Source organism: Amblyomma maculatum, chromosome 2, assembly GCF_055883805.1.
Source record: "Amblyomma maculatum isolate TAMU_Amacu chromosome 2, ASM5588380v1, whole genome shotgun sequence".
NCBI classification, from domain to species: Eukaryota; Metazoa; Arthropoda; class Arachnida; order Ixodida; family Ixodidae; genus Amblyomma; species Amblyomma maculatum.
Window position 1 is genome coordinate 114,901,674 of NC_139345.1, and position 24,666 is coordinate 114,926,339.

General features: G+C 47.5%; 1 protein-coding gene across 1 annotated transcript in view; it reads right to left on the reverse strand.

The window, feature by feature from the left end:
- LOC146199613 (uncharacterized) overlaps window positions 1–24,666 on the reverse strand; it is a 79,920-nt gene that overhangs the window by 15,585 nt on the left and 39,669 nt on the right. The window contains exons 15-26 of the mRNA XM_084595139.1: window positions 24,493–24,528; window positions 23,622–23,747; window positions 16,564–22,662; window positions 15,367–15,408; window positions 14,659–14,781; window positions 10,973–11,278; window positions 8,578–8,631; window positions 6,765–6,812; window positions 6,643–6,684; window positions 6,393–6,431; window positions 4,617–4,760; window positions 2,801–3,016 (exon numbers count right to left, since the gene is read on the reverse strand). Coding sequence (XP_084451265.1) covers window positions 2,801–3,016; window positions 4,617–4,760; window positions 6,393–6,431; window positions 6,643–6,684; window positions 6,765–6,812; window positions 8,578–8,631; window positions 10,973–11,278; window positions 14,659–14,781; window positions 15,367–15,408; window positions 16,564–22,662; window positions 23,622–23,747; window positions 24,493–24,528 — 7,275 coding nt within the window. The remainder of the gene's footprint in view (window positions 1–2,800; window positions 3,017–4,616; window positions 4,761–6,392; window positions 6,432–6,642; window positions 6,685–6,764; window positions 6,813–8,577; window positions 8,632–10,972; window positions 11,279–14,658; window positions 14,782–15,366; window positions 15,409–16,563; window positions 22,663–23,621; window positions 23,748–24,492; window positions 24,529–24,666) is intronic.

A 24,666-nucleotide genomic window follows, 5' to 3' on the forward strand; every position in this document is an offset into this window, starting at 1 on the left:
TTCCCGCCACCTTTAAGCCGCGAAAACCTTTTGTCAAACTTTGACATATAACAGCCATGATAGCACAACGTTTGCTTTTAGCTATTATTGAACACCATCATCTAGTGAAGCTGGAACCCGTGAAACCACTCGGTGTGCTAAGTAGCCCGGGAGTGAACGGTCCCATTGACTTGGCTGATGCAGCGACCCGGGCCCGTGGTTGGTACGGGTTGTGAAACCGGGTTTGTTCGGGAGGGGCTCCAGATTCATCACCCCCACGTTAGGTTTTTTCCTGTCTCTGCGTCGGTGTCCGGGTGCGCCTGGTGGGTGAATGTCATTCCCGCGTGGCGAGGCTGTATATTGGAAGGGTCTTGGTGCTCTCCTTGTTCTGGCCAGACAGGCTCGCATGGGAGGCAAGTCTATCAGGATCATATGGCAAAAACTCGCTGTCCGCGTATCCTATCCATGCGCCCATAGCCTATTCCTCAGTCCAAACTCCCTATTCTTTATTCCATCCTGCTCCGCTACTTCCCAGGGGAGATCAGGGGAGTCTTTCCGGGCCCGCTCTCCGGCTGTGAGTCGCTTTAGTATCATATCCCATTTATTTATTAACTTCCTTACGAAACAGTTTGTCCGTTTGGACCTGTTAGTTTATATCTATGATTGGGAAATCTTTCTCTGCCCGCGATACAATAGTGGGGCGGGAGGAGTCTGTCTATAGACTCCAAAATACTATCGTCACCTTTGTCCTTAGCCTATATTTTGAATTTCACATACCCCGCAGCAGCAGTAAGGTAGCTACACCTCAATTGCTATAATATTGCAGTGAAGGCAGCTTGCAAGGCGGATACGGTGACCTTAAAGGGCCACTGTCCAGGGAAGGACCTTTTAAGCGAAGGAGCCCAGTGTTTCGATCAGGTACCGGACATAGTCTGTGCAAAATGCTACAGTGACACGCGCGCCGCAAAGCAACGAAAATACAAATCAAAGCTCTCTCATGCTCTCCTTCGGGAAGCCGGCTTCCCCGTTCCCTGCGCTGGCCCGTCGAGCCGCAGCTATGACGTATTTGTCGAGAACGACGTCCATTGGTCCGTCTCGCTGTCTGAGGGTGAAGGATGGGTGTCTACCGCTCGCTGCGCGCTTTTCCCTCGCCACGGCCAGATTGAATCTAGCGGCGCGCGCTCCCTCGCCCGTTTTTTTTTCTTTTTTTTTTCGCGCACGCGGAGTGCCACGCCCCACCTCCCGTCAAACGCGGAGGAGGAAGGGGAATTTGCCTTGCGGAGGATAGACGACCTCGGGCAGGAGAGACAGAGAGAGAGAAGAAACCTTTATTTAGCCGGATAGTTATATAGGGCCGAGTTATATTGCCCTACTAGTAGAACGAGAAACCTTTGCGAGAGAGCGGAAGGAGAGAAGCACGACAGAATCGGGTGATTGCGGTGGCTGTAACTGCGTTATTAGTTACTCTTTCCAAAAACATTTGCGGCCTTGCGTTCTGGGGGCGAAGTCTCACAGTCACCGGGGAAGAAAATATTTCGGACCGAAGGGTGAACAGTGGGCCTTTAACATTTGCTGTAATCGCGTGCGACGACGCCACGAAGGCTTGCAAGGGTAAGTCAACTATTGTAATGCCATAAATAGCGAAGGAGAAGTGAGGAAAAGGCTCGATGCTAGATGCAGAAAGAGAACAAACGTACAAAGGGAAACGAGATGAAGGTTACACGTTGCAAGGGCGCAAAAACTAGATTGATTGATTGATTGGTTGGTTGATTGACTGATAACAACTAATCAAATTACAGCCGGTGTTATCTGAGAATTCTAACATTATTCCCGCGTTCACAGGCTTTTCCAACTATCTTGTAGAGGTAAAAATAAAATAACGTGAGTTCCACATAGACCTACGTTTCAGCGCCTTTCAGCACATTATTACAATAGGTCAGCGCAAAATGTAGGAGGCTCAAGGCGCTCAGGTATGAGACGACGGCTGCATTGTCTCGTTATTTTATGATGTGTGGCCGCGTGCCTGGGTGCGTGTGTATCGTTGATCTAGCTTTTGCTCTGGTGAAGCAAAAGCGTTCATGATCATCGTGTTTAGTCAAGGGCGAAATGCGTGTCCGGAATACCCGATTTACTATGGATCTTAAAAAAAACAAAAACAAAAAAAAAACGAAAGCGCTCCCTGCACGTCGGTATACAGCTCACTGGACTGCAGCGTGTGGACACCTCGCATGAGAACGCCAGAATGTGTAGTACGAGCTTTGCAGACCTCTTTTTCAATGAACCAAAATGGCACTTGTTTTGACATCTGTGTGCGCTGAATTGAATCTGGGAACCGTTTAGCACAGAGAAAGAAGGGCGCCGCCATATTGGACTTTGAGATGTGGAAGAAAAATGCTCATAGAACCCCGAGGAGCAGAGGTATGAAGGTTGATGTGTGATCTCGCAGCGGTCCAGGAGAAAGCTATCGCGAAAGGGGTGAACATGCCTATAAAACGGAGTGTTCATATTTTGAGCTGCTCTAATGGCGTCAGACAGGCGTAGTAGTTAGTAATAGAAGGTGTGCGACGGAGGAGGAGGAGGAAGACGAGGACGAAAGGCAGGGAGGTTAACTCGTAACAGCAACCGGTTTGCTACCCTGCACTGGGGGAAGGGGGTGAGTGGATATAAAAGTTGTGAGAGAGGGATTGTTGAAGTTAGTACAGTCACATCACGGACATGCCCCATCACATCACGTCACAGTCATATCACTTAGCATAAAAAAAAAAAAAAAAACTCATAGTCTTTCGATTAGGCCTGTTCACAGCCTTACTACTACGCTTACCTGCGGAATCATCCACAGGGAACTCGAGCTCGGGAATTGGAAGCCTGCTCTCGACACTGTTTCCGGCCTGGGAGACGTTCTCGTCGAAGGAACAGGGCGGCAGCGTGTGCAGGCCATGTGGAAGCGGGTAGAGCTTGGCGCCCATACCCAGCTGCAGGGATCCGTCGGACAACTTGGATTGCTTGTCGACCACTAGGATGGCGTAACCAGGAATCTCTGCGACAAGAAATGTGCACAGAACTCAGCATCTGTCTACCTTTGTTATTGATAATTTACGTGCGGTAAGGCCAAATACTTGCGATTCTATTTGGTTGCTCCGTCCCAACGTCGGTTCGATCACATCTTAGAGATACGAGTCCCAATCTGACTTCTTAACTTCTCTGTCCCAATTTCGTATACCCATATCGAATATTCGTTGTGGATGCATATATGCGGCACGCTTGGCTCTCTTGGTGCTTTGCGACTGTGGATTTTGTCGCTGTTTGGTCAGAACTATTTGGACATAACATAGCGCAACTCCACTTGTGCCTGGCTGCTCGGACATTGCGACGCTCTCTGATGTCTTCGGGGAGCGAGGTCTGTTTTTTTTTTTTTTTTTTTTTCTTTAGGCGGCGTGACGTCATGTGCCTAATTCATCTCTATTTTGGTGTATTACCCATGGCTATTTTGATGTCTATTTTGATGTATAGACCTAAGGACAAACTGTTTCAAGGCCTAATTGTTTATCCCTAGGTCTAGAGAATTTTGCCCTTACATCTAAAAATTTTTGTCTCTAGATTGCAGAATTTGTCTCTGGATCTAGGGATAATTTCTCCCAAGCATGACGTCACTTAAGGTACGACGCCACATTCGTTCACATATTTCATTTGCAGCTTCCGTTCACATGTAGGATTCTCTCACGGCGCTCATGAGGCAAAAAACTTAAAACAACCACGAGGATAGTTTGCCTTTCAGTCTGCCCCATGGAGGTGAAAATTGCGAAACTTTAAAACTATACTGTGGGCTTCGATATATGGCACCCGAGGTGTCGATCTTCCTAAGTTCTGGCAGAAAGTGAATTAACGTGCCCACGATGATTTGTTCTCAGTGAACGCTGCTGTTCTAAACAACAATTTGTATTACAAACAGAGCAAGACTGCAGCGGTTTTCGTTCACTCAAGACTTGTCGTGTGCCTCACGTGTGCATTCAAATGACAAATAAGAGATGAAGGATAGGTCAGCGCCTGGCAAACGAAACAAGAAAATTGATAAGAAAGCATGGCGAGAAGGCCCGGCCAGATTGTGCAATGACGGAATCAGTCGCAGAGATTGTGAATTACAGGTAGGTGTGAGGATGGATAGATGTCGCCAGAAACAAAGAAAAATGGAAGACTAAGACTAGCCATTTCCTCTGACTAGTCAATTTTTACGACATGAAGTTATACTAGGGCTATGAAAAATGCCACGTTCATCGGCTTCGGCTTAACTTTAAAAGCATTTTTTTTTTCATACACAGCTAAAGCTTCAACGCAGGAATTAAGATACAACTTACCACAACCGAATGACGGGCTTGGGGCCCTGATATCATTTCCGCAACTCCGTTGAAAGTTTCCGAGTGCCAAGTTTATTTTGTAGCACGGGGAGCTATGTATTAAGGACCGTATACATTTTACTACTGCTGCTTCGTTCGTAGATATTCGTTGCACGGTAAATGATAATGTTTTCCGTATTACAAATTACCTAAAACTTTTCCGGCGTAGAAGAACAGCAGTTAAAATGCAGAATAAAAAAGGAATTGAAAAAGAGAGACGATCATAAAAAATTGATTCCAACTCACGGCTCTTGAGTTGGTGGCAGGGGCATTGCTTGTTGAGGAAAAGCTGCAGGTCGTAGTTGTCCTCCACTGGGCTGATGCCTCTGCTGACGTTGTAGAGCGCCTTGACCGTGGATGTCATGCACGAGTCTGTCAGGCTTCCTGGCTCTGCATAGCAGCGTTGCGCGAAAGAAGCCAGAAAACGAATCTTGTGACTATCGACATATCGGAAGCATTCCTTTCACCAACCAATTTAATTGCAAATCCACGGAGAAAATATTTGTACACTTCTGCTGCTAGCATTTTTCTCAGTAAAGGTCATACCTATTTGAAGCAGAAACAAACAATTATTAAAAGTTATTTACTCTTGAGTTCGGCAATTGCTTGCTATGCAATGAGACTAACAGAAGAAGCACTACGATTATTTGCCCAAAATATTCGACTTAAATATTAGACCAACACCATTCCTAGTTTGAGTTATAAATCAATTCGCTATTGCCCTACCATCTGTTCTGCTGACCATCCTGGTTAGCTCATTTTTTTCTCAGCATGGTATTTATTACATGCCTTTAAATGCAGGAAAGAGCTAAAATATTATTTACAAAGTAATCAGCCTGTATGCGAAAAGTCCACTTGAAACATAAAACACCATACAATACAAATTAGCACAACTTCACTTAAAACAGTGGCAAAGAAAGACAACACATCAACAACAGCGGCCAGTCCGGTTCATAGTCACTATCATCGTAAATGTCTCTAAGCTGGTGCACCATCTGGCTGAAATGGGTACTGGGAGAAACGAGAGGTTCAGTATTCCGATCCAACATACGCGTTTTCCACATAATATGCAATCCAATGAGGAAAATCATGTCAAAGGGCTCGTGGTCACGTTCAGTGGCCATTAAGTAACGCACACTGGGGAATTCAAAATAAAGTCTTTCTTCGGTGTTCTTTGCAGAACGTCCCAAAATAATGTTGCATCTTTGCAGGCAATAAAACAATGCTCGACGGTTTTAGGTGTATCACATTGCCGACAATTAACAGAAGAAACGAAAATATATTTTTTTCTGAAGCCACACTTTAACAGGCAAAACCTCGGCATGAAGTTTAAAGAAAAAAAGTTTTAGTAGGAGGCGAGATCGACATTTTGCGCACCCTTTTTAACACATCATGCCCCATACAATTAGAATAGAGTGAACCATATAAGGGAGGCGGGAACAACATAGATATCAATTCTTTGTATAAATTTTTTCGTGAAACAGAGAATAAGCACTCATAAGAAAAGCGAACTGCCAGAAAACGCACTAAATTGTAAACTTCTTTCATAAAACCAAATAAGGGCCGAACGGTAAAATTGGAAGAGACCACTAAGTTGGGAAGAAGGTTCACAAAGTTAGATTGCAGTAATGCTCTGGTAATTGCTCAGTCGGTATAGCGGCTGCCCCGGAAAGGCGGTGGTCTCGGGTTCGATCCCCGGACCAGGACATATTTTTTAATTACGAAGTTTCTGAGAAAGCTGTATAGCTTTCATTTGCAGCCTAATGGTTGCGCTTGGGTGGATGTCGGTGAGTAATTACTCCATTATTACAAACCTACTCCACCTTCGGGGATTCTCCTAAATTCGACCTACGTAGCGGACAAGAACACGAAGTGGAGCGTGTGGTAATGCCCTCCACATTTTCCTGCATGATGACAGCAGTAAGTCGCATTGTTTTGTTTTTCCAGGATGGAAACATTAATATGCATACTATTTAAAATACGAGAATGTTTACGCGGAGCATGCCAGTCTTATCGACCTACCTTGACCAGTCGATGCGTTTTCGCTCGGTGTTCCGTTTACTGCACAATAATAAAACAAAAACAAAAGGTTTTAAAGTTACTTTTTTTCACAACACAACGCATTGAACGTCGGCTTGACACGACGTGAAATCAAGCAAAGTCTCAAGATTTGTAAAGGAGAGATACAGTAGGTAGATGAACTTCTCGGTTATGATACAGTTCGATTAACAAGCAAAAACAAAAAACATTACTGAAAGACGGCTGATCGTACCTTTGATCACAACGCTTAGATTCTTGCCGAAGCCAGTTTCGTCTGAAATTTGACACGGAAAAACGTTTTTTTGGGTGCCATTTTTCTCGTTTACCGTGCCAGACAACTGATGAGCTGCTTACTTGTCACTTGTATGGCAGGGAGATGAGCTTGCTTCCAGGCAAAAAGTCCTGCGGAAAACAAACGTGATCATAGGCATTCGCTGAAATACTTAAGCATTAAAATAAATGAATTAGACTGAAGTAATACACTCTGAAGGGCTAGTTGGTTCATACTAATTGAATGGGTAAAACTGCGCGATAAAGACGGGACGTAAGAAGCACACAGGCACAAACCTTGTCTGTGCCTGTGTGTTTCTTACGTCCCGTCTTTTTCGCGCAGTTTTACCCCTTCAAATGAATTAGGTCAGCCAAATGCTTACATGAAACTAAAAGCTCGCAGATTCGCACAGGTTGACAAAGTCTAGGCACCCTTTGTTCGAATCGGTTAACCGCTAATCCCTCATGTGTGCCTCTATTATCTTACACATATTCTTTAGCAGGCAGCCGTATAAGCAACGATTGTACTTTTTATTTATTTATTTATTAATACTGCCTATCCCTTCAGGGATTTTTGCAGGAGTCAGTTTGCTTTTGGTTGCGGACACGCAGGCGACAAGGCATAACACTGTGTCAAAAATATAGGAACAGTGAGAAATATTCAAAGAAATGTGACAATGCACTGGAAAAAAAGGAATACAAAGAATACGAAAGCGCATAAAACAGCATCACCCTTTCACATTGTGCATGTTCATGAGATTACAAAAACACAAAAAGCACCCGGAATGGGGGGGGGGGGGGGGGGGAGGGGGGGAGAACATTACGTCTTGTTTCCGGACAACACACATTTGCCAGCTATTTCTAAGAATTTCTCAACTGTTGGCTGTGCAGTCATCTAGCGCGTTCCACTCTCGTCCAGCTCGCGGAAAAAAAGGAAAACATAAACGTGTTATTTGCACAGAAATATTATTCTAGTGTGAGTTTATTCTTATGACGCGTTTCTCCGGCAGGGCTGAAAGCCTAGTGGTAGCATGATTGACACAGAATGCGACGTTCTTGGAGGATTCTATCCCACTGAACCCCCCAACTGCAATGAGAAATCTGAGTTGGCAGCTCCTGCCCCAGTCAGCCGTGTCACGTGTTCACGTGATGTCAACAACTCTACGACTAATTATTGCCCAGTTGTGCCAGCTGCGTACTACCAATTGTCGTATCCTAGAATTTTCGCTCACAACGCAAACTTCTGACTTCCTGGAGAACGCAGCCTTTATCACTATCGCGTTAAACTAACTGAAAAAACAGAATTGATGAAAATAAAATACCAATAATACATAAGGTTATGTTAACACGGGTTTATTTTACGGATATATTGCTACTTATGATTTTCCAATGTTATGGCAACACACTGCGGCTTCTCCTACTGTGCAAGGTTCCAGGACAACCATTTAAAGCTAGACATGCCAGACGTGATGACTCACAAGCGCGCAATGTGACAGGAAAAAGAATATACGCCCGTTATGAAGCTAACTCCTGCATGTATTTTTTGTATGTTCGCAGCTTGAAACACAACAATTATGGCTAAAGCTTGTTTTCGTATTCGCAAGGAAAACGCAATAATCAGATCTCGGGCTCAGCGCATTTGGGAGTCGTCTGTCATTAAGTTTGCAATTATGGGTCACGCGGTCCATTAAAAATCTTGCGCTAGCAAACTGTCCTGTCATACTTTTAATGATTTTTCTTCCAGAAGCACCGCTTAGTATCACCAGGTACTGTTGGTAACTCGGCTAAGATTGCTGCAGTACAACGTAATCACCCGTAGAAGGCGAAGCAACGGAATTAAGGCCCCCTTTGCCTTCTCTTTTCCGCACAAGTATAGACAGGAGTCAGCAGTACATACCGTTCTTGTACTCAGCCATCTTCTGGTAGTCCAGACCAATCGCAACGACCGCAGCTGCAGAAAAGTCAGGCAGGCCAGAAATTAGGCCAGCCATGTGCAACAAATGTGGCAAACTCTATCTGCCTGCTTTTTGCCTATTTTCGGCATTTGCCGCTAAATACCAGCACTCACAATGCAGAAAGCCCGACCGCAAGATGGACACGAATGCTTCGGAAGTTACCAACTGCATTAAATGTAGGCTTAGATCTGTTTTCAGGAGCATAATCGGCGACCCTTCTCTCGTCAGCGCGTATATGTCACAGCGCGTGGCTTGCTGTGACAAAACGTCGAATGGAATGAGCTCCCTTGTCGAGACATGGCAGCTCGGTTCGCCGTAAACGGTGAAATAGGATTAACATGACTGCATAAACAGTGCGCTGAGTATGTCCAACCGCACATAGAGTTGAGTTCGATCTGTTTTCAGAGTGACTTCTCTCCTGTCGTTGGTGATTATTTTAAACCGTGGTTAGTGTAAGTGGACAGGACGCCAACCGGCATGGAATGAGCTTCTGTTTCGAGCTGTGGCATCTCGCCTTTCGATAAACAGTGAAGTAGGAGATTGATGAACAAATTGTAGCGTTGCAGAAGGCTGAAGACATAGAACTGAGACGAACAGAACGAACTAAGAGAAATACCAAATTACAACGCAGGTGTTCTCAAGAATGAAAGCAAAAAATGCAATTGTTTCTCAGCATTTTAATTGTCATTTAAAAAGAAGAACGCTTGTTTCGCATACTCCTTCGTGTACCACTTAAACATGATTGGGGGTGAAATGTACGGCCTTCAAATTGTTCTCGCCATACGTTTTTAGCTTGAGTACATATCGTTCTAGGTTAAACTCGGTATTATCTTGAACCACTAAGACATTAAACTTTTGCCTCCCTGTACTCGCAATCCGGAAGCGGCTAAATGGTAAACGTTCACTGATTTCTCCTTTTGAAACGTCTGATGCAAAAAAAAAAAAAATAAAAGGAAAACAAAGTAGGATTACTTCAGTTTAGTGCGCTTATTACTCTGTTAAATGTTAGTTATAGATCACGTTTACCGATAAACATAGGACTGTGCTATCAAGTGGTTAAAGTAGGAGACGGTACTTATCGTTTTGTGACAGTGCTGTGATTGCAACACAGAATTAAACGTCATGAAGCGGAGAAACAATGAACCACGCTTGGCTCAAGACACGCGCTCACCTAGGCAACATAGCAAATATAATTATTATTGGCAATGACTTTCATCATCATAAATTCAAGCAGCCGCTTACAGACCAGATACATAGTTTGAAAGATAGCGCCTCTAAGTTTAGCCTGATACAAGTGCTTTCAACAGCGGTTTTGAATATGTAGTCGCAGCTTCCAGGTCCTAATTTTACCTTTAACTCGAGCTTTTTTTTTTTTAAATTCCCAGCCTGTCATTCAACTTTTGAAAACATGCTCTTTTAGGTCACTTATACGTATTCAGCATTTTTACATCCCGATGGGAACTTAATAAAAAAAAAAGTAAATTATGAAGGCGAAGGTTTTTTAGAAATACGAGTGATCACTCGAGGCTGTTGTGACAGCAAAGTGCTGAATGCTGCCCCGAAAGCAATAGCCTTGTCGATGAATGACTAAATCGTGGAGAGCTTTGCAATGGCATTTCATTCTAGGCATGCCCGAGCGAAGTGAGAGGACGCTTTTCATTTGCCTTGACGCAATGGGAGCAGCCGAGGCCAAGGCTACAGACGCAGCGGGTTTTTTTCGAGTTAACGATTTCATTTTTTTTTGGCAGGCTGCACCGCGCAGAAGCGTTAGGCTTGCAAGTAGCTACGGTGTATGACACGATTCGCTGAAAAAAAAAAAAAAAAAACATATGTTGCAAACGAGGCCTGACGTTTAATAAAGCGAGAGAAGACATTACCGGTACGCACATATCAAGAAGCAATTGGCTCAATTGTTAATAGGTTCGCAAAAGTACTGTATATGCATTCCACGTCACCGCGATAAGCAGAACCTTATTGCAACGGGTGATCCATTCGCCGCCAGCCAGAACCAGCCAGCGCTGTGCACTTGCAACAGCTTGGCATATTTGATCGTGGGTAACGTTTTGAGCTTCGTGCTGAGAGATCGCACGTCGCTATTGGTTCCCATTGCAGACAACCGTGGAGAGCTCCACTTCTCACTGTGCCCATCATCATACGAGCTCTGTCCACTACAGGACAAACATGCTTCTCCCCTTGCCCTCTTGTTCGCCGTACTGTGCCAAACGTGGTCCCCATTGCGGTAAATTTCTTAAATTTCTTAATCGTATCTGCACACCAGAAACTCTGTCACCCGTTGTTATATTTCTCTTTTCCCGGTGCCCACTTTGATGCTCTCACCGTACTCGGCCGAACACAAGTCATTGACGAGGCTATCCTTGGCCACGGTGTTGGCACACTGTGGACAAGACTCGTCGAAGGGGTCTGGGCAACCGGCAGGTCCCGCGTACGCCGCGTCCGCGTACGTCCTGACTGACTGGTATCGGCGGCTGTGGCGACACTTTTCCAGGGCATCTTGGATGGCCTTGGCGGTGTTGGACTGGAGAGGAAGAAGAACAGTCTTTTCGTCCAGGAGGAGCTGCCCGTATGACCCGCCGTGCGCACGCCAGTTGTGTCGGTAGCTCAGCACGATGACCTTCGAGAAGCCTGGAGAGGGGAGGTAGAGAAACAAAGACAAAGAAAAACGGTTAGAGATGAAAGGAAGAGCTGTCTAATCGGAGAAATTGTTCCGTCAATACCGGATGCCATGCCAGCGAGGCATCAGACGTCAGGTACTCTAGGTAACTGAGCACCTCACTCTAGGGAACTAGGGGGAGGTGATAGTGGCTTTGAGAACAACCAATATCTGAGGCGGTTTTATAAATCACGAATGGAGGTGGCGGTTGGAGGTGGGGGGGGGGGGGGGGGGGGGGAGGTTGGGTTCCCACATCGACCATGTAACCATGTATTTTTGGGACTTTCTTTTTCGTCAATAACAGGGTTAAACAATTTTCTATGCAACGTTTTCTGCCAAGGGGCGGAAGAAGGGGGAGGGGGGGGGGGAGGTTGAAATCCGCTTTTACCTAGTGTAGGGATGAAGGAGACAATTTTGATGTGTAAACGATAGAACAGTGCTACGAATGTTAATTAAACAATAAGCAAGTCGTTAGACAATTCTGCAGAATTTGTTAGCATTAGTAGCCTAATACGTGTAACTTGAAAGTTTCAATATTGTCGCATAACATTAGGTATAGAGACAACCGTATTTTGCGCAAATAAACACAAACACAGGAGAAGATACACAGCACACGCGCACACTACCAACTGTAAGAAGAACCGGAAAATGGCAAAGGGTCAAATTTAGCCTTGCACTGCCAAAAGTGCAAGTGTGAGCCGTTGTTCAGCAGGCTAAACATATTAGGCAAGAGTCGGGATAAGATGGCACGCGAAATTTTAGAGGCGTATTGGATACAGAAGAAAGATTAGAGATGCATTAGTGAAGCTTCGTTGAGTTTACGTAGAAAAGAATTTAATTTTATTGAGCAATCCTCCTGAGTTATGCAAATAATGAGATTATTATCGGGCCTCTAGCTGTTAATCTTGGCCTAAAGTTGTTATTCTTGGACTCATTTTACGTTTTGGGGCCATGGGAGTTTACTGAATTTTTCCCCTCAAGTACATGGGCCTCGTGGCTTCTTAGATGTTGGCAAGATAAAGTTGCTCATTATATAGGGACTACTTAAGTTTATGGGGTGTAGATGGACATGTCCTACTGTATATGTGTGGTGGTGTTTTTAGTGAATGACTTGTGACTTTGTGGTGATATTTGCCTGTCCAGCGTGGTAGGAGCTGCTGGGCAAAGCAGAGGTGTGGGTTTACAAGACGGTATAGATTTTGTGACTGTCATGATTGGTTGATGTTTTCGGGCTGAGAGGAAGAAAGTGTCAATATTCCCTTGGGAAAGAAGAGGAAGAATAGAAGAAGAGGAAGAAGAGATTGGTCACCGCCATGTTTGGACAAGGTTAAGGTCTGCGAGGAAGTGAGTGCCATTTTCCCCCTGGGCAAAGAAGAGGAAAATGAGAAGAAGAGGAAGTTGAGACGTGCCTGAGTGTAGAAGAGGAAGTGTTTTCCGGTTCTTCTTACAGTTGGTAGTGTGCGCGTGTGCTGTGTATCTTCTCCTGTGTTTGTGTTTATTTGCGCCACATATCTGAATACGATGATGCACCAACTTGCCCCTCAAGCTGTTATTTTGCAACCGTATTTCTTTGCGCGAAGCCAGCCCGATGTTTGCAAAGAACAGAGAGGAAATTAAAAAAACAAGTACCTAATAACGAATTCAGTGCAACGCGACTCGAATAAAGTTTTTTTTTTCTTTTTTCAAAGCATGTTTAAAGGCATTAATATGCTTTGCATAGAGAAATGATGAACCACCAAACACTCATCAATCCTCCTTAACCCGGCATATTTTGATATTTTGAGCAGTTTCTTTTTTACGAAAATGTAGTGGCACTGAGTTCAATACGGGCTGCCAGTTGGCAAAAACAAGTAGGGGAAAAGGGATGACGGCCAGTGTCCCAGGTTGTCGGTCCAGGTGTGGTCCACAAACGGCTAAATAGTCCATTACTACATCTAGTCCTTATACGGCGTTTTTCCGTCAATCTTGTTCTAAAACCTTTCCAGGAATCTTATCTTTCAAACACATCCAGCTCTTGTTTCGACCAGACAGCCGCGTCATCGTACGCGGCTCAGTTGGCTTGCACGTGGTTAGCAATACAGACCCCTCTAGGTCGCGCACGTCTGCTAGAACCAATTAGAACTAAGCTTCGAAACAGAAATAATAAGCTGCGTATATAGGGCCTTCAGTCTCATTCTATCGGCATTTTGTTTTTGTTCTGGGTTTAACTGTTAAGTTTAACCTTCACTGTAGCCAGTTATTTGTTTTCACCGTTTTAGCGCCGTTTGTAAGTTTGAGAAGATGGCAGACGGGGCATCTTCGATGACACGGTGGCGCTGTTCTGGAATGCTCTGATGAACTCAGAGACTTCCCATACCTGCGAAGCGTCTGCGATCTCGCCGTCCATTTGTCGACGTTGGGACACGTAAGCGGTGCGTATTAGGCTCATTTCTAGGCAACGATGAGCGCCTAAAGCGCAGTTACAACCTGTCATTTTCATTGTTATCGTCACCCCCATAGCCAGGCCGCCACCCAGTTGTAAAGCATGGCACTGAATCTTACAATTTATAAAATAATATTTAAGACGGAAACGTTTAAGCGCACATATTCGCGGTGTCCTTCTGTCCGTTACATCCAAAGGCGAGAAGAAGAAGAAGAAGAAGAAGAAGAAGAAGAAGAAGAAGAAGAAGAAGAAGAAGAAGAAGAAGAAGAAGAAGAAGACGAAGAAGAAGAAGAAGAAGAAGAAGAAGAAGAAGAAGAAGAAGAACAAGAAGAAGAAGAAGAAGAGGAAGAAGAAGAAGAAGAAGAAGAAGAAGAAGAAGAACAACAACAACAACAACAACAACAACAACAACAACAACAACAACAACAACAACAACAACAACAACATCTGAGGCATCTGAGTTATTTGCAGCGACGAATAGCATGTAGAAAATATATGTAACAATATTATCAGAAGAAATGTGGACGCAGTTCATCGCATCTCACTGTTAATGAGGCAATCAAAACGCCATATCTAAAGCGCTGTTCTTACAAAATAAAAATACCCTACACAACCCAAAATACCTTACAAACCACTAAACTGCCCGTTTCTTCTCAATTCTTCTCCATTCTCCGCTAAAGACGGGGTGCTGAATTCTAATTTTGCCTTCTGCCATCTGCTAGGCGATGATTTACAGCTACTATCGACTGGTAAGTCTGTAGTTATGACCACTACTACACCGACAACACCGACAACACCACCAACTTTGGGCAAACCAGGGACGGGCGCCTAAGGGTGGCACTGGGAGAAAGCAGTTTTTACATCTGTACAAGGTGAAAAGAAATAAAATGCAGTTAAAAAATAAGCTTGGAAGCACTCTGGGAGGCTTACTCTTGGACGCAATCTCGCAAGAGCAATACTTGTTGATGGAGAAACGGATCTTGTCCATGACCGAATATCCTGGGCCGTAGAAAATGTTGCCGATGCACATCTCCGAACACATTCCACCGTACGCTGCAAAAAGCAAAAACAAAAAACAAAACAAGAAACACTTTATGTATCCGCTTAACGGTAGAGCACATGTATGTGCCGCTCATCCAGCAGCTGATGATATGAAAAACAAAAATAAAGTGATCATCGTGCAATTCAGCTTCACGTGAGTGTATTTTACACGCTGTGCACGTGCCGCGGTTAACTACCGGCCGGCAGAATTCGCCTTATTGTTATTCGTATTGGGACTAACTTGAGGACGTTCCGACTGCCCACAGCCTGCTCTCCCGCGGGTTGTTCTATTCGGTCGTTCTGTCATTCAGGCGTTATAAATGAGGGTCCACCAGTCCCGTCTTATTTACCTTAAAATGCGGGTCATCGCACCAACCAACCTCGAACAATTTGGATGCATTGTGGCGGGAAATATTTATTGAAAAAAAAAAAAAAGCCCTGTCTCACCCCCCCCCCCCCCCCCAAATATTTAGAATAAAGAAATGGTGTCGCTGTCACGTGAGTATATTAATTCTTGCTTTGAGACGCAATTTATTGAAACAGTTGCAACTGATACGATAGTAAGTTCCATGCAACAGAAGTGAATACCGCACTTACCCTTTCCTGCCTGTGGTGGATAGCCGACTTCTGCCTCGGCAACTGTAACCGAAAAAATAGGGACATGCAACTTTCGTCACTGTTGCAGCACTAGTTGAAAATAAATCGTTTCTATACTTTTCTTGTTTTATGTTTTCTGAAAAGTGAATAAATAAATAAATAAATAAATAAATAAATAAATAAATAAATAAATAAATAAATAAATAAATAAATAAATAAATAAATAAATAAATAAATAAATAAATAAATAAATAAATAAATAAATAAATAAATAAATAAATAAATAAATAAATAAAACGGTAACAATATCAAGATATGTCTTGTGCGTTTTAACAGCAGATAGACGTACGACCGGCCTGCTAATAAAATGACAAATCGGGCATCAAGGGTAGGGAAACCTAGGGAAGTAGATGCTTAGGCAGAGTTATTGAAATATGAAAGTTGATTCAGAATTGGTGTAGTGCTTCCTAGTACCTGGTAGCGGCAGTTGAAGGTCACTGAAACTGGATAGTAATTGGCGATGGTTATGATAAAAGACGTCTAGATGGAGGTTCATTTCTAAAAAGGCGCGATGCCTGGCTGACTGGCATTTGCTATGTTGAGTCATTGATTTAGAATCCGTCTCATGCAGCCCAAACCGCCTACGTTAGCAGAGGTTAGGGTTGGGATTAATGGAGTAATTATTAGACAAGTGTGTTTCATTTTTTTTTTCGAAGCTCTGAGGCGATGCTCGTGCTCTGCAGAGACAGACATTTCCGAAAAGACTTGAAAATAGTTTCATTCTGCGCTTATTCCGTAAGCGATTTGAATTTCGCTTAGATTACCTTCCCTTAAAGTTTACAAATGAGGTTTCAGGGAATCGATTTGGGAAGCACTGTAGCTGCTAATCACTTCTAAGCTTCGTGATCGTCTACAGATTAGTGTCCCGCTTTCGTGAGTTGGTTTTAAGGGTCAGCCGGTCCGTGCATAAAATAATGCTTCTGTCTTATCGCATGCATTCCTTAAGACCTTGCGGCCGCAAAATTAAACGTTCACCCTTTTTGATGTTCCTATTATACGCTCTCAACTGCTTTTCAGTGTGAGCGACTACAAGGACAAAGCGTTTCGTACTTGACTAGAGATTGAAACAGCGAGGCACCAGATGGCTTCACAGGTTTTTTCAATGTGATAATGTCGTCTAAGAAGCTCGCCACTTACCCAGATCGAAGTTGCAGATGTCTTTCAGCATGTCCTGGTGAAGACCTGCCGCGCACACAGGGCAAGAGGGCATGGCCTGTGGACACTGGGGCTTGCTGGGTGTTTCCACGGCCGCCGTCTCAATTGGATAAGCCTCGCTGTACATCGTATCCAATCCTTTGGCAAGGGCATACCGCCCACCGTGCGCTTCAGGATGAACTGATCTGCCATAGCCTGGTTGGACAGAAGCCGTTGCTAAACTGTAATCTGGTAGAGTAGGCGAAGCGTAGCTGGGAGCCGGATGGCTAAGAGGTGCATAGGTCGCCTCGCCATAGCCTCCTGCCGAGTGAGCCTGAGGCGAGTATGTAGCCACCGAATAGCTGGCAGTGGTATAGCCAGGGGCGAGGTACGTTGGAGGCGGGTAACTAGCGTATGAAGGTGCGGAGTTAACTACAGGGGCGTAACTAGCTGCAGAATTGTCGTACGGGGCGTAGGTGGCCGACGAATGCTCTGTGACAGCGTATGGGGCCGGAGCAGAATAGGTAGGAGGAGGGTATGACTGAGGAGTGTACGCGGGTGGCGAGTAGCCTTGCGGCGAGTAGGTAGCTCCTGAATAACTAGCTGTTGTGTAACCGGTTGCGGCAGTGTAGGCGGGAGGCGCAAGACTCGGCTCGGAATAGGACGGCGCGATGTGGCTAGGCGGCGAATAGGTGGGCGCAGAAGAGTATGGTGGAGGTGCGTAGGTAGCCGGTAAGTTATATCCTTGAGACTCATAATCTGGCTCAGGGTAACTGGGAGCTGGTGAGTATGTTGTCGCAGGAGAATAGGCCGCCGGGCTTCCGTACGTTGTGTACGACTGCTGGGAGTAGTTCGGAGAGTACGTAGTATACGTAGGCTGAGAGTAACCGTAGGTAGTGTACGCGCCTTGGCTTGATGGGGAGTAGGTGGTGTACGAAGGCGAGTGGCTACTCGGCGTTCCATATGTAGTGTATTGCAGTTGACTCGAAGACGTGGTGTACGAGGACTCATAGGTTGGCGTAGCAGAAGGGTATGACGCGGTAGTGTAAGTCACCTGTTGCGGTGCTCCTTGCCCGTAAGAGTCAGCGCTTCCTCCCACGTTTCCGTAAGAAGGGGCTCCGCCTGCAGCTCCATAGGCGCCATTGCCGCCACCTGCACCGTGGCCTCCGAGAGCTGACCCATACGAAGACGGTACAGAGTAAGATGGCGGTGCAGAGGTAGCATGCGGTTTGTGTCCAGTGCCATAGGGAGGAAGTTGTCCCGGAGACGCTGCTCCGTGTACGCCTGTGGGTACGTATGACGCAGGAGCACCGTAAGGAGGTCTTGACAAGCGTGGGGGACTGTAGCCTGGTTTTGCCGGCCCATAGGCCGTTGCAGAAGCACCACCTGGAATACCATAGGAAGGCTGTCCAGCTGGAGAGTAGTACAACGGAAGTGGCTGTGCTGGTAGGTTGTACGACACCGTCACACCAGGCTGAGGGCTTCGTGGGTACGGCGGTTGGTTGTAAGCAGCGTTGACACCATATGCAGGTATCGCTTGGTGCCCTGCAGGGTATTGGACGTGGCTAGCTGCTATACCATAGGCAGGTGCGGAATGGGCCCCCGACGCGTGTGCAGCTGTGCCTTGGTATGCTGGCTGGCTGTATGCGGGTTCACCGTACGCCGGGGCCTTCTGGGCCGGCGGTGCGCTCGAAGCCGCGTACGAGTGTTGCACGTACAATGGTTTCGGATGAGACGGCGCTGAGTATGCCGGCGGTGCATAAGTCGGGTTGTACTGCTGCGAATTGTAAGCAGGCTGCGGGTACGAAGGTGGAGCGTGTGAAACGAGGTTGGAAGGCTTATTGTTCGAAGGTTGGGCGTACGAGGGTGCGGAGTAAGTTGGAGGTGCGTACGGGGCCTCAAAAGAAGGCGCCGAGTACGCTGGCGGCGCGTAGGATGCATCATACAGAGGCTGATTATACGAAGGATGGCTGTACTGGGGCCCATTGTACGGGGGGTACCTATGCTCTACGTAAGAGGAGGGGGGGTACACTTGGACGCCATAAGGCAGCTGAACATTTGGCGGGTAGAGTGGCGCGGTATTGGCAAGACTGTAGGCAGGTTGGACGTATTGACTAGGAGCGTAAGCAGCCGGCACGTACGCCGGAGCAACATACACTGGTTGCCGCGGAGCGAGCCTGTAAGCCACGGGGGCGTACATAGGAGCGGAGTAGACAGGGGGAGCGTGAGACACTACGTAAGAAGGTTGGCTGTAGGAGGGAGAAGCCGCTGCAGCTCCGAAATAGGTAGGGGCGGAATAAGCAGGAGGAGCGTAAGAGGCAGCATAAGCCGGTTGAGCATAGCTGGGGACAACGTAGGCAGGCGGGGCGTACGATGCCGTAGGATAGATTGGAGGTGATATTGTATGGCTGTAGGCCTTTTCGACATTAGATACTCCTGGAGTTGCCACTGAAAAATGCGCGTAGGAAGAGGCAGGTGCACTAGGTGCAGCATACAAAGTGCCGTGGGCATAGCTCGACGCCGCTGGTGGTGCGTGCGATGCTGCGTACGATGGCGCTGAGTACGTTGGCGGTGCGCTGGAGGCACTGTAACTTGGGCCGTTGTAGGAAGGTGCACTATGAGATGGCGGGGCGTAAGAAGCGGCCGAATACTCTGCCCCTCCAGACGAGGCCGAATAGGGAGCTTCAGCTTTTGTGTGCGCATTACTGGCAGGTTGAGAGTAGGCTGGTGCGCTGAGCGCAGGGGGCGTATACGTGGCACTATAAGAAGGCCCACCGGATGACTGGGTGGTGTAGGCAACAGCACCATATGAAGAAGTGGTGTACGCCTGGGAGGAAGAATCCGCGTACGATGGCTGCTTCGGCTGAGTTGCGTCCTTGCCATACAATGGGGCGGAGTTCGACGCGCTAGGCTGAGCGCTGTAAGACGGGTTGCGCCCGTCGGACTCGTCGTAAGCTTTGGACGGTGATCGATAAGTAGGGACCATGCCGTACGATGCATCCTTTCCGGCAACGCTTCCATATCCTGTCGTTGTGAAATACCCGGCGTTGTAACCAGCCGCTGCTGCGTTGCTATGTTGTGGCTGCTTGTAATCCGCAGCGTTGTTGTACGTTGAACCCCCTCCCGAGGAAGCTTGACCGTAAGATGGGGCAGAATAGGAAGGCGGACTGTACGTAACACTAGAAGCCGGCGCACTGCTGTAGCTTGCCTGGCTACTGTGGGGAGAATTTTTCAGTGCCGGACTGTAGACTTGCGGTGACACGTGTGCAGGCGCTGCCGATACACTGGCAGTGTGACTCGGATAACCTTCGCCATAGGCAGTTTTGTACGACGCATGCGAGGTTGCAGGGACCTTGTAGGCGGGTGCTAGGTTTTGTCGTGAAGGTACCAATGTATGCGAATAAGAGGGTACAGATCCATAACTGGCCGGCTGGTACGCTCCTAAAGAGGAACCCGCGCTGTTGGGATTGCCTTCATAGTTCCTACCATGAGGGTGAACTGAAGCCGGAGCATAAGGTGGGACTGCCATTGCACTGCTATGAGACGGTTGGGAATAGGATGATGGAGCGTTGGCAGGTGGAGCGTAGGATACAGAAGCTGCTGATAAACCAGAACCATATGACTGACTCTGAGCTGGCCCACCATACGAAGGCTTGCTGGCTCCAGTGGGAGGATATCCAGGCCCGCCGTAAGGGGCCGCTAGAACAGCTGGACCGTACGCGAGGGATACTGAGGCACCGGAGGAGGGTGCAGAGTAAGCGGCACTGGAAGGTGCTGCATACGAAGGTTTGTTTCCGGCAGGTGGAGGTGCGTACGTGCCATAAGGTGAATCGTACCCTGGTCCCCCACCAGAAGAGTAAGGAGCAGCGGTAAAAGCTTGAGGTTCAGGAGCGTAGGTCCTGCCGTAAGCGGGAGCAGCGTAGGCGGAAGGAGCGTAAGTAGCGCTGCTGGCACCATAACCTCCTCCGTTCTCGTACGCATTTGGCCTGGATGCGTAGTACTCTTCCTCGGGAGCGTACGTTGGAACATATGATATTACAGTAGCTTGTTCGTCTTCGGTGGGATAGAGTGGCTGGTACAACGACGGTGGGTACTCCGCCATTCCGTACGGGGGAACATATGTCACATCTCCATAACTGCTGTATGCGCCGGCCTCTTGGGCTGCTGCTGGTGCCGCGCCGTAAGAAGCTGATCCATACGTGGGCGAGGAAGGTTGGCCGTATGCCGCTGCCGAGGGGTTGTGGCCACCTCCGTATCCTCCAGAAGCCGAGGCACCGTTATCCCCAGAAGAGCCGTAGCCGGCGTTTGAAACAGGGACATAAGGTGGTGCACCTCCTGATGAGGGTTGTGCGCCATAAGAGTTAGGAACAGGTGAGCCGACATTAGCAGAAGCGCTACTGTGGCCCGAAGGAGCCGCAGAGCCGTAATTTGTTGCCGCTACGGAACCGTAACTTCCAGAATGCGGCGGACCGTAACCTTGAGCGCCGCCACCGTGTGATCCGTAGCCTGATGCCACAGAAGGCGATGCTCCGTAACCCGCAGCGGAAGCCGAACCGTAACTAGGCGACCCTGCCCCATAATTTGCACTTTGCGCAGGTACTGGAGCCGCGTTGTAGCCACCTGAGCCACTGTATCCTTTGTTCGCGGCCGATCCTGCTCCGTATGCAGCTTGGCTGTACATGGCACCACCAGAGTTGGCCGCGGACCCGTATCCGGGGGCTGCTGTGCCTATGTGACCGGAGGAACTGTAGCTCGCGCTCGACGACCCACGGGCCGCGTTGCTGCTGTAATCGGCTGGCTTGGCGGGATAGTGTCTTGGTGCTGTCACAGAAGCCGCGTAGCTAGGGGCGTACGTTGCTGCCGCGGCACCGTAGTGTGCCACGGCTGACGAACCATAACCACCTGCAGGTGCTGCGGCGTAAGACGGCGCCGGTGCAGGCTTGTATGATTGTTTGTGGGCACCGCCCGTGCTACCAACATTATGCGTAGAGCCAGGAGAGTAGGAATTCGAAGACCCATACGATGGCCCTGATCCGCCACTGTAGTTCGGTTGGGGAACAGAGCCGTAACCGGCAGGTTGGGCTCCGTGGGCAGAAGCAGGGGCGCTATTGTAAGCGGTAGCAGGCGCTGCAGCATAGCTGGGTGCTGCGTGAATTGAAGCCCCGGACGAGGCAGCACCGTAGCCACCTGGAGCAGCGTAGCCCGCAGGAGCTGGCGTGCCGTAGCTAGCCGAGTTCATCGATGACGGTGCACCGTAGCTGGTGGCACCGTAGCTAGGAGCGGCAGTAGCGGACCCGTATCCCGAGCCGGGCGGTGGGGCTTGAGCCCTGTAATAAGGTGCTGACGTAGCGGCATAGCTGGGAGATGGGGCAGCGTAGCCGGCAGTCACCGCTGTGGCGCCGTAGTTCGTAGAGGGGGCGGGAACGTTGTACATTGGCGGTGGTATTGCTGAGCCGTAAGCAGGCGATGCAGTTGCAGCGTAACCAGAAGAAGGAGCAGCATAGTTCGGGGCCGCTGTCGAGTCGACGTAATTTGGCGGCACAGAAGCCGCTTTGTAGCTCGGAGGATGTGGCGCAGGTCCATTAAGGGTAGCGGCGTAACTCGGAGACGGCGCCGCGTAAGCGGCGGTTGCTGTTGGAACGTTGTAACTGGGAGAAGGCCCTGGGTTGTAAGGTGGCGCTGATCCGTAAGTCGCTCCATGGCCACTGTCGTAACTCGGGGAAGGTGGCATTCCGCTGTAGTTGGGCACCCCGTAGCCCGCGTGGTCAGATCTTCCCGTGCTCTGGGCTGCGTATCCGTCAGAAGACATCATACCAGCATTTTGGGGGACAGCATCAGGTGAGCCGTACAGAGGGCCAGATGCTCCTCCATAGGCACGGCCGTAGGCACCTTGGTCAGCGACTTCATGAGTATCCATTCGCTTCTGCACGACCTGAGTCGGCGCAGTTGCCACCGTCGGACAGGCTGATAGAGCATCGTGTAAGAGGCGGGCGTTGCGATAACTGTAGGCCAGAATGTGCATCTGATCTGTCATTGGAAGGTAGTTCACATTTCCCCTTGTAGTTGAAAGCTCGCCCATGAAGACGAAATACTGCCTGGACGCTGTAATCAAAGATAAAGGGTAAGGTGAGCATCTATAGGTGCTTACTCGTGCCCATACGCTCAGTTGCAACAGCGGAAAATTGGTTACCTGAACCGAGAACCAAAAATGTCTGAGGATGATTTTAGGCATCAAGACAATATCTGACCACAGAGTGTACTGGTAAGGCCGTGAATACAAGACGCGTAAATCTGTAAACAATGGCTAGGAAAGTTTCGAGCCGGACAGCTTTAGAATTTCATGTCTCGTTGGTTAAGGAGTTTACTACAACTGAGATAAATGCACGCCTTGTTACCCTGATTTAATAAATAAGTAGCATGTCCGTTCTGCCATTTTCACAGGTCTGTTTCCATGAAGTGTTTCTTGACAAGCAATGTTTCTATAATAAGGGGCGATATTAAAGCTTGCGATTTATTTAGCAAGACGAGAGAAAGCATGGTAATCGAAGCAAATGCTTCCAGGCGTAGGCTAAAAAAGGGAACAAGCGTTGTGCAACGCTTGCCCTCTTTTTGAAACTAAGAAGTATGAAACTCTATAAAATCTGAAATACGAGCTTCTAGGCGTGTTGATAGGCACACATTCTTAACCGCTCGTACCCTGAATAAGGAATTGAAGAGTAAAGTATAGGCGTTTCTCATTTCTCCTTGCCCCCTCCCCCTCTTGCCATTAATGAAATATCACCAAAAGCATAACTCGCCAATACCTGCTGTAACTGGGGTAGAAAACGAGCATAGTGAAACCTTTCTCACGCAAATAATTCCATTATTATTCGAGGCGGTAGCATAAGCAAGTGAACACAAGCTATCTCGTCCATCATATCGTCTTGTAATATTTGCTTACCGATGCACTGCGGTCCGACCACACGTACCAACCTTTTGAAGTGAGATGAGACGGGTATGCATAAATAATCCTCCCATTATTGCTGCAATTGATATATTGCGGAGGAATTGGGGGAACTTACGTTTGGCAACGTAGTCGCACTTGCAGTTGTCCGGCATAGTGTAGACGAAGGTATCTTGCACGTTCTGTTGCGCTCCTCTCACGGACTGGACGATTCGGGCCTTTCCAAAGTACGCGCCCGATGGACCTGAGTGGGTTTACGAAGTCCTCCAGTGAGACATCTCAAACAAGGTACGCGCATTGGTTAATTCAGCTATTTCGTTTGAGTAAAGGTACGGAATATTAAAAGCGAGCGTAAACGTCTGAAAAAAAAAAAACAAACAAAAAACGCATAATGATTAATTTGGTCACAGCAGGCAGCAGTGCTGTTTTCATTAACTTCCACTGCGATATTACTGCTGTTATTATCGCCATTTAATCAAAAGCTGCGTAACTGATAAAGTAGGAAATATGAACACTCTGCCATCTCGTCCTCGCGGGATGCATGGCATAGCGGCCTGAAGGATTAATTTCGAGGGATATTTGTTATTTAGATTGTTTGAAGTCGCCGCTTAAGGTCACGCAAAGAGACCACAAAGGAAAAAACACAATGGCCTGACCGCAGCGTCTCGCCCACTCGAACAAAACATGGCTTCCCGGCACTGGTTTTGAAAGGCCGTGATTAATTGCGCTCTCCGGCCAAGATAAATGGCTTCTGGCTTCGAAGCAGGCTCTACTTCGGTGCTTCCGGCCGGGTTGTTCGATATTTGCCGGTTAAGCTTGCGAAGTTAAAACGACGCCGTGAGCACATGTGGGTGTGCGCGACTTCGTTTCTTGCAGATAGGACGAAGACAATAGCTGCATTGAAAGACTGATACTATGAGCATCAGTGAACGGCAGCTTAGAAAGGCGCGACGTTCTAATATTGGCGAAGATGCGATGAATCGGCATACCTTTGGAAGCAGGGTTCAGTGATAGCACCCGCATAACTGAAAAAAAAAGAAAAAAGGAAAAAGTGACTCCGTAAGAATACCGAATAGTTTTTCAGGAAACAAGAAAGCGACATTATTGAAACACGGAAAAACGTATGCCGCTTGTAGTTGTAGCGATGCCTTAACGTTGTATTT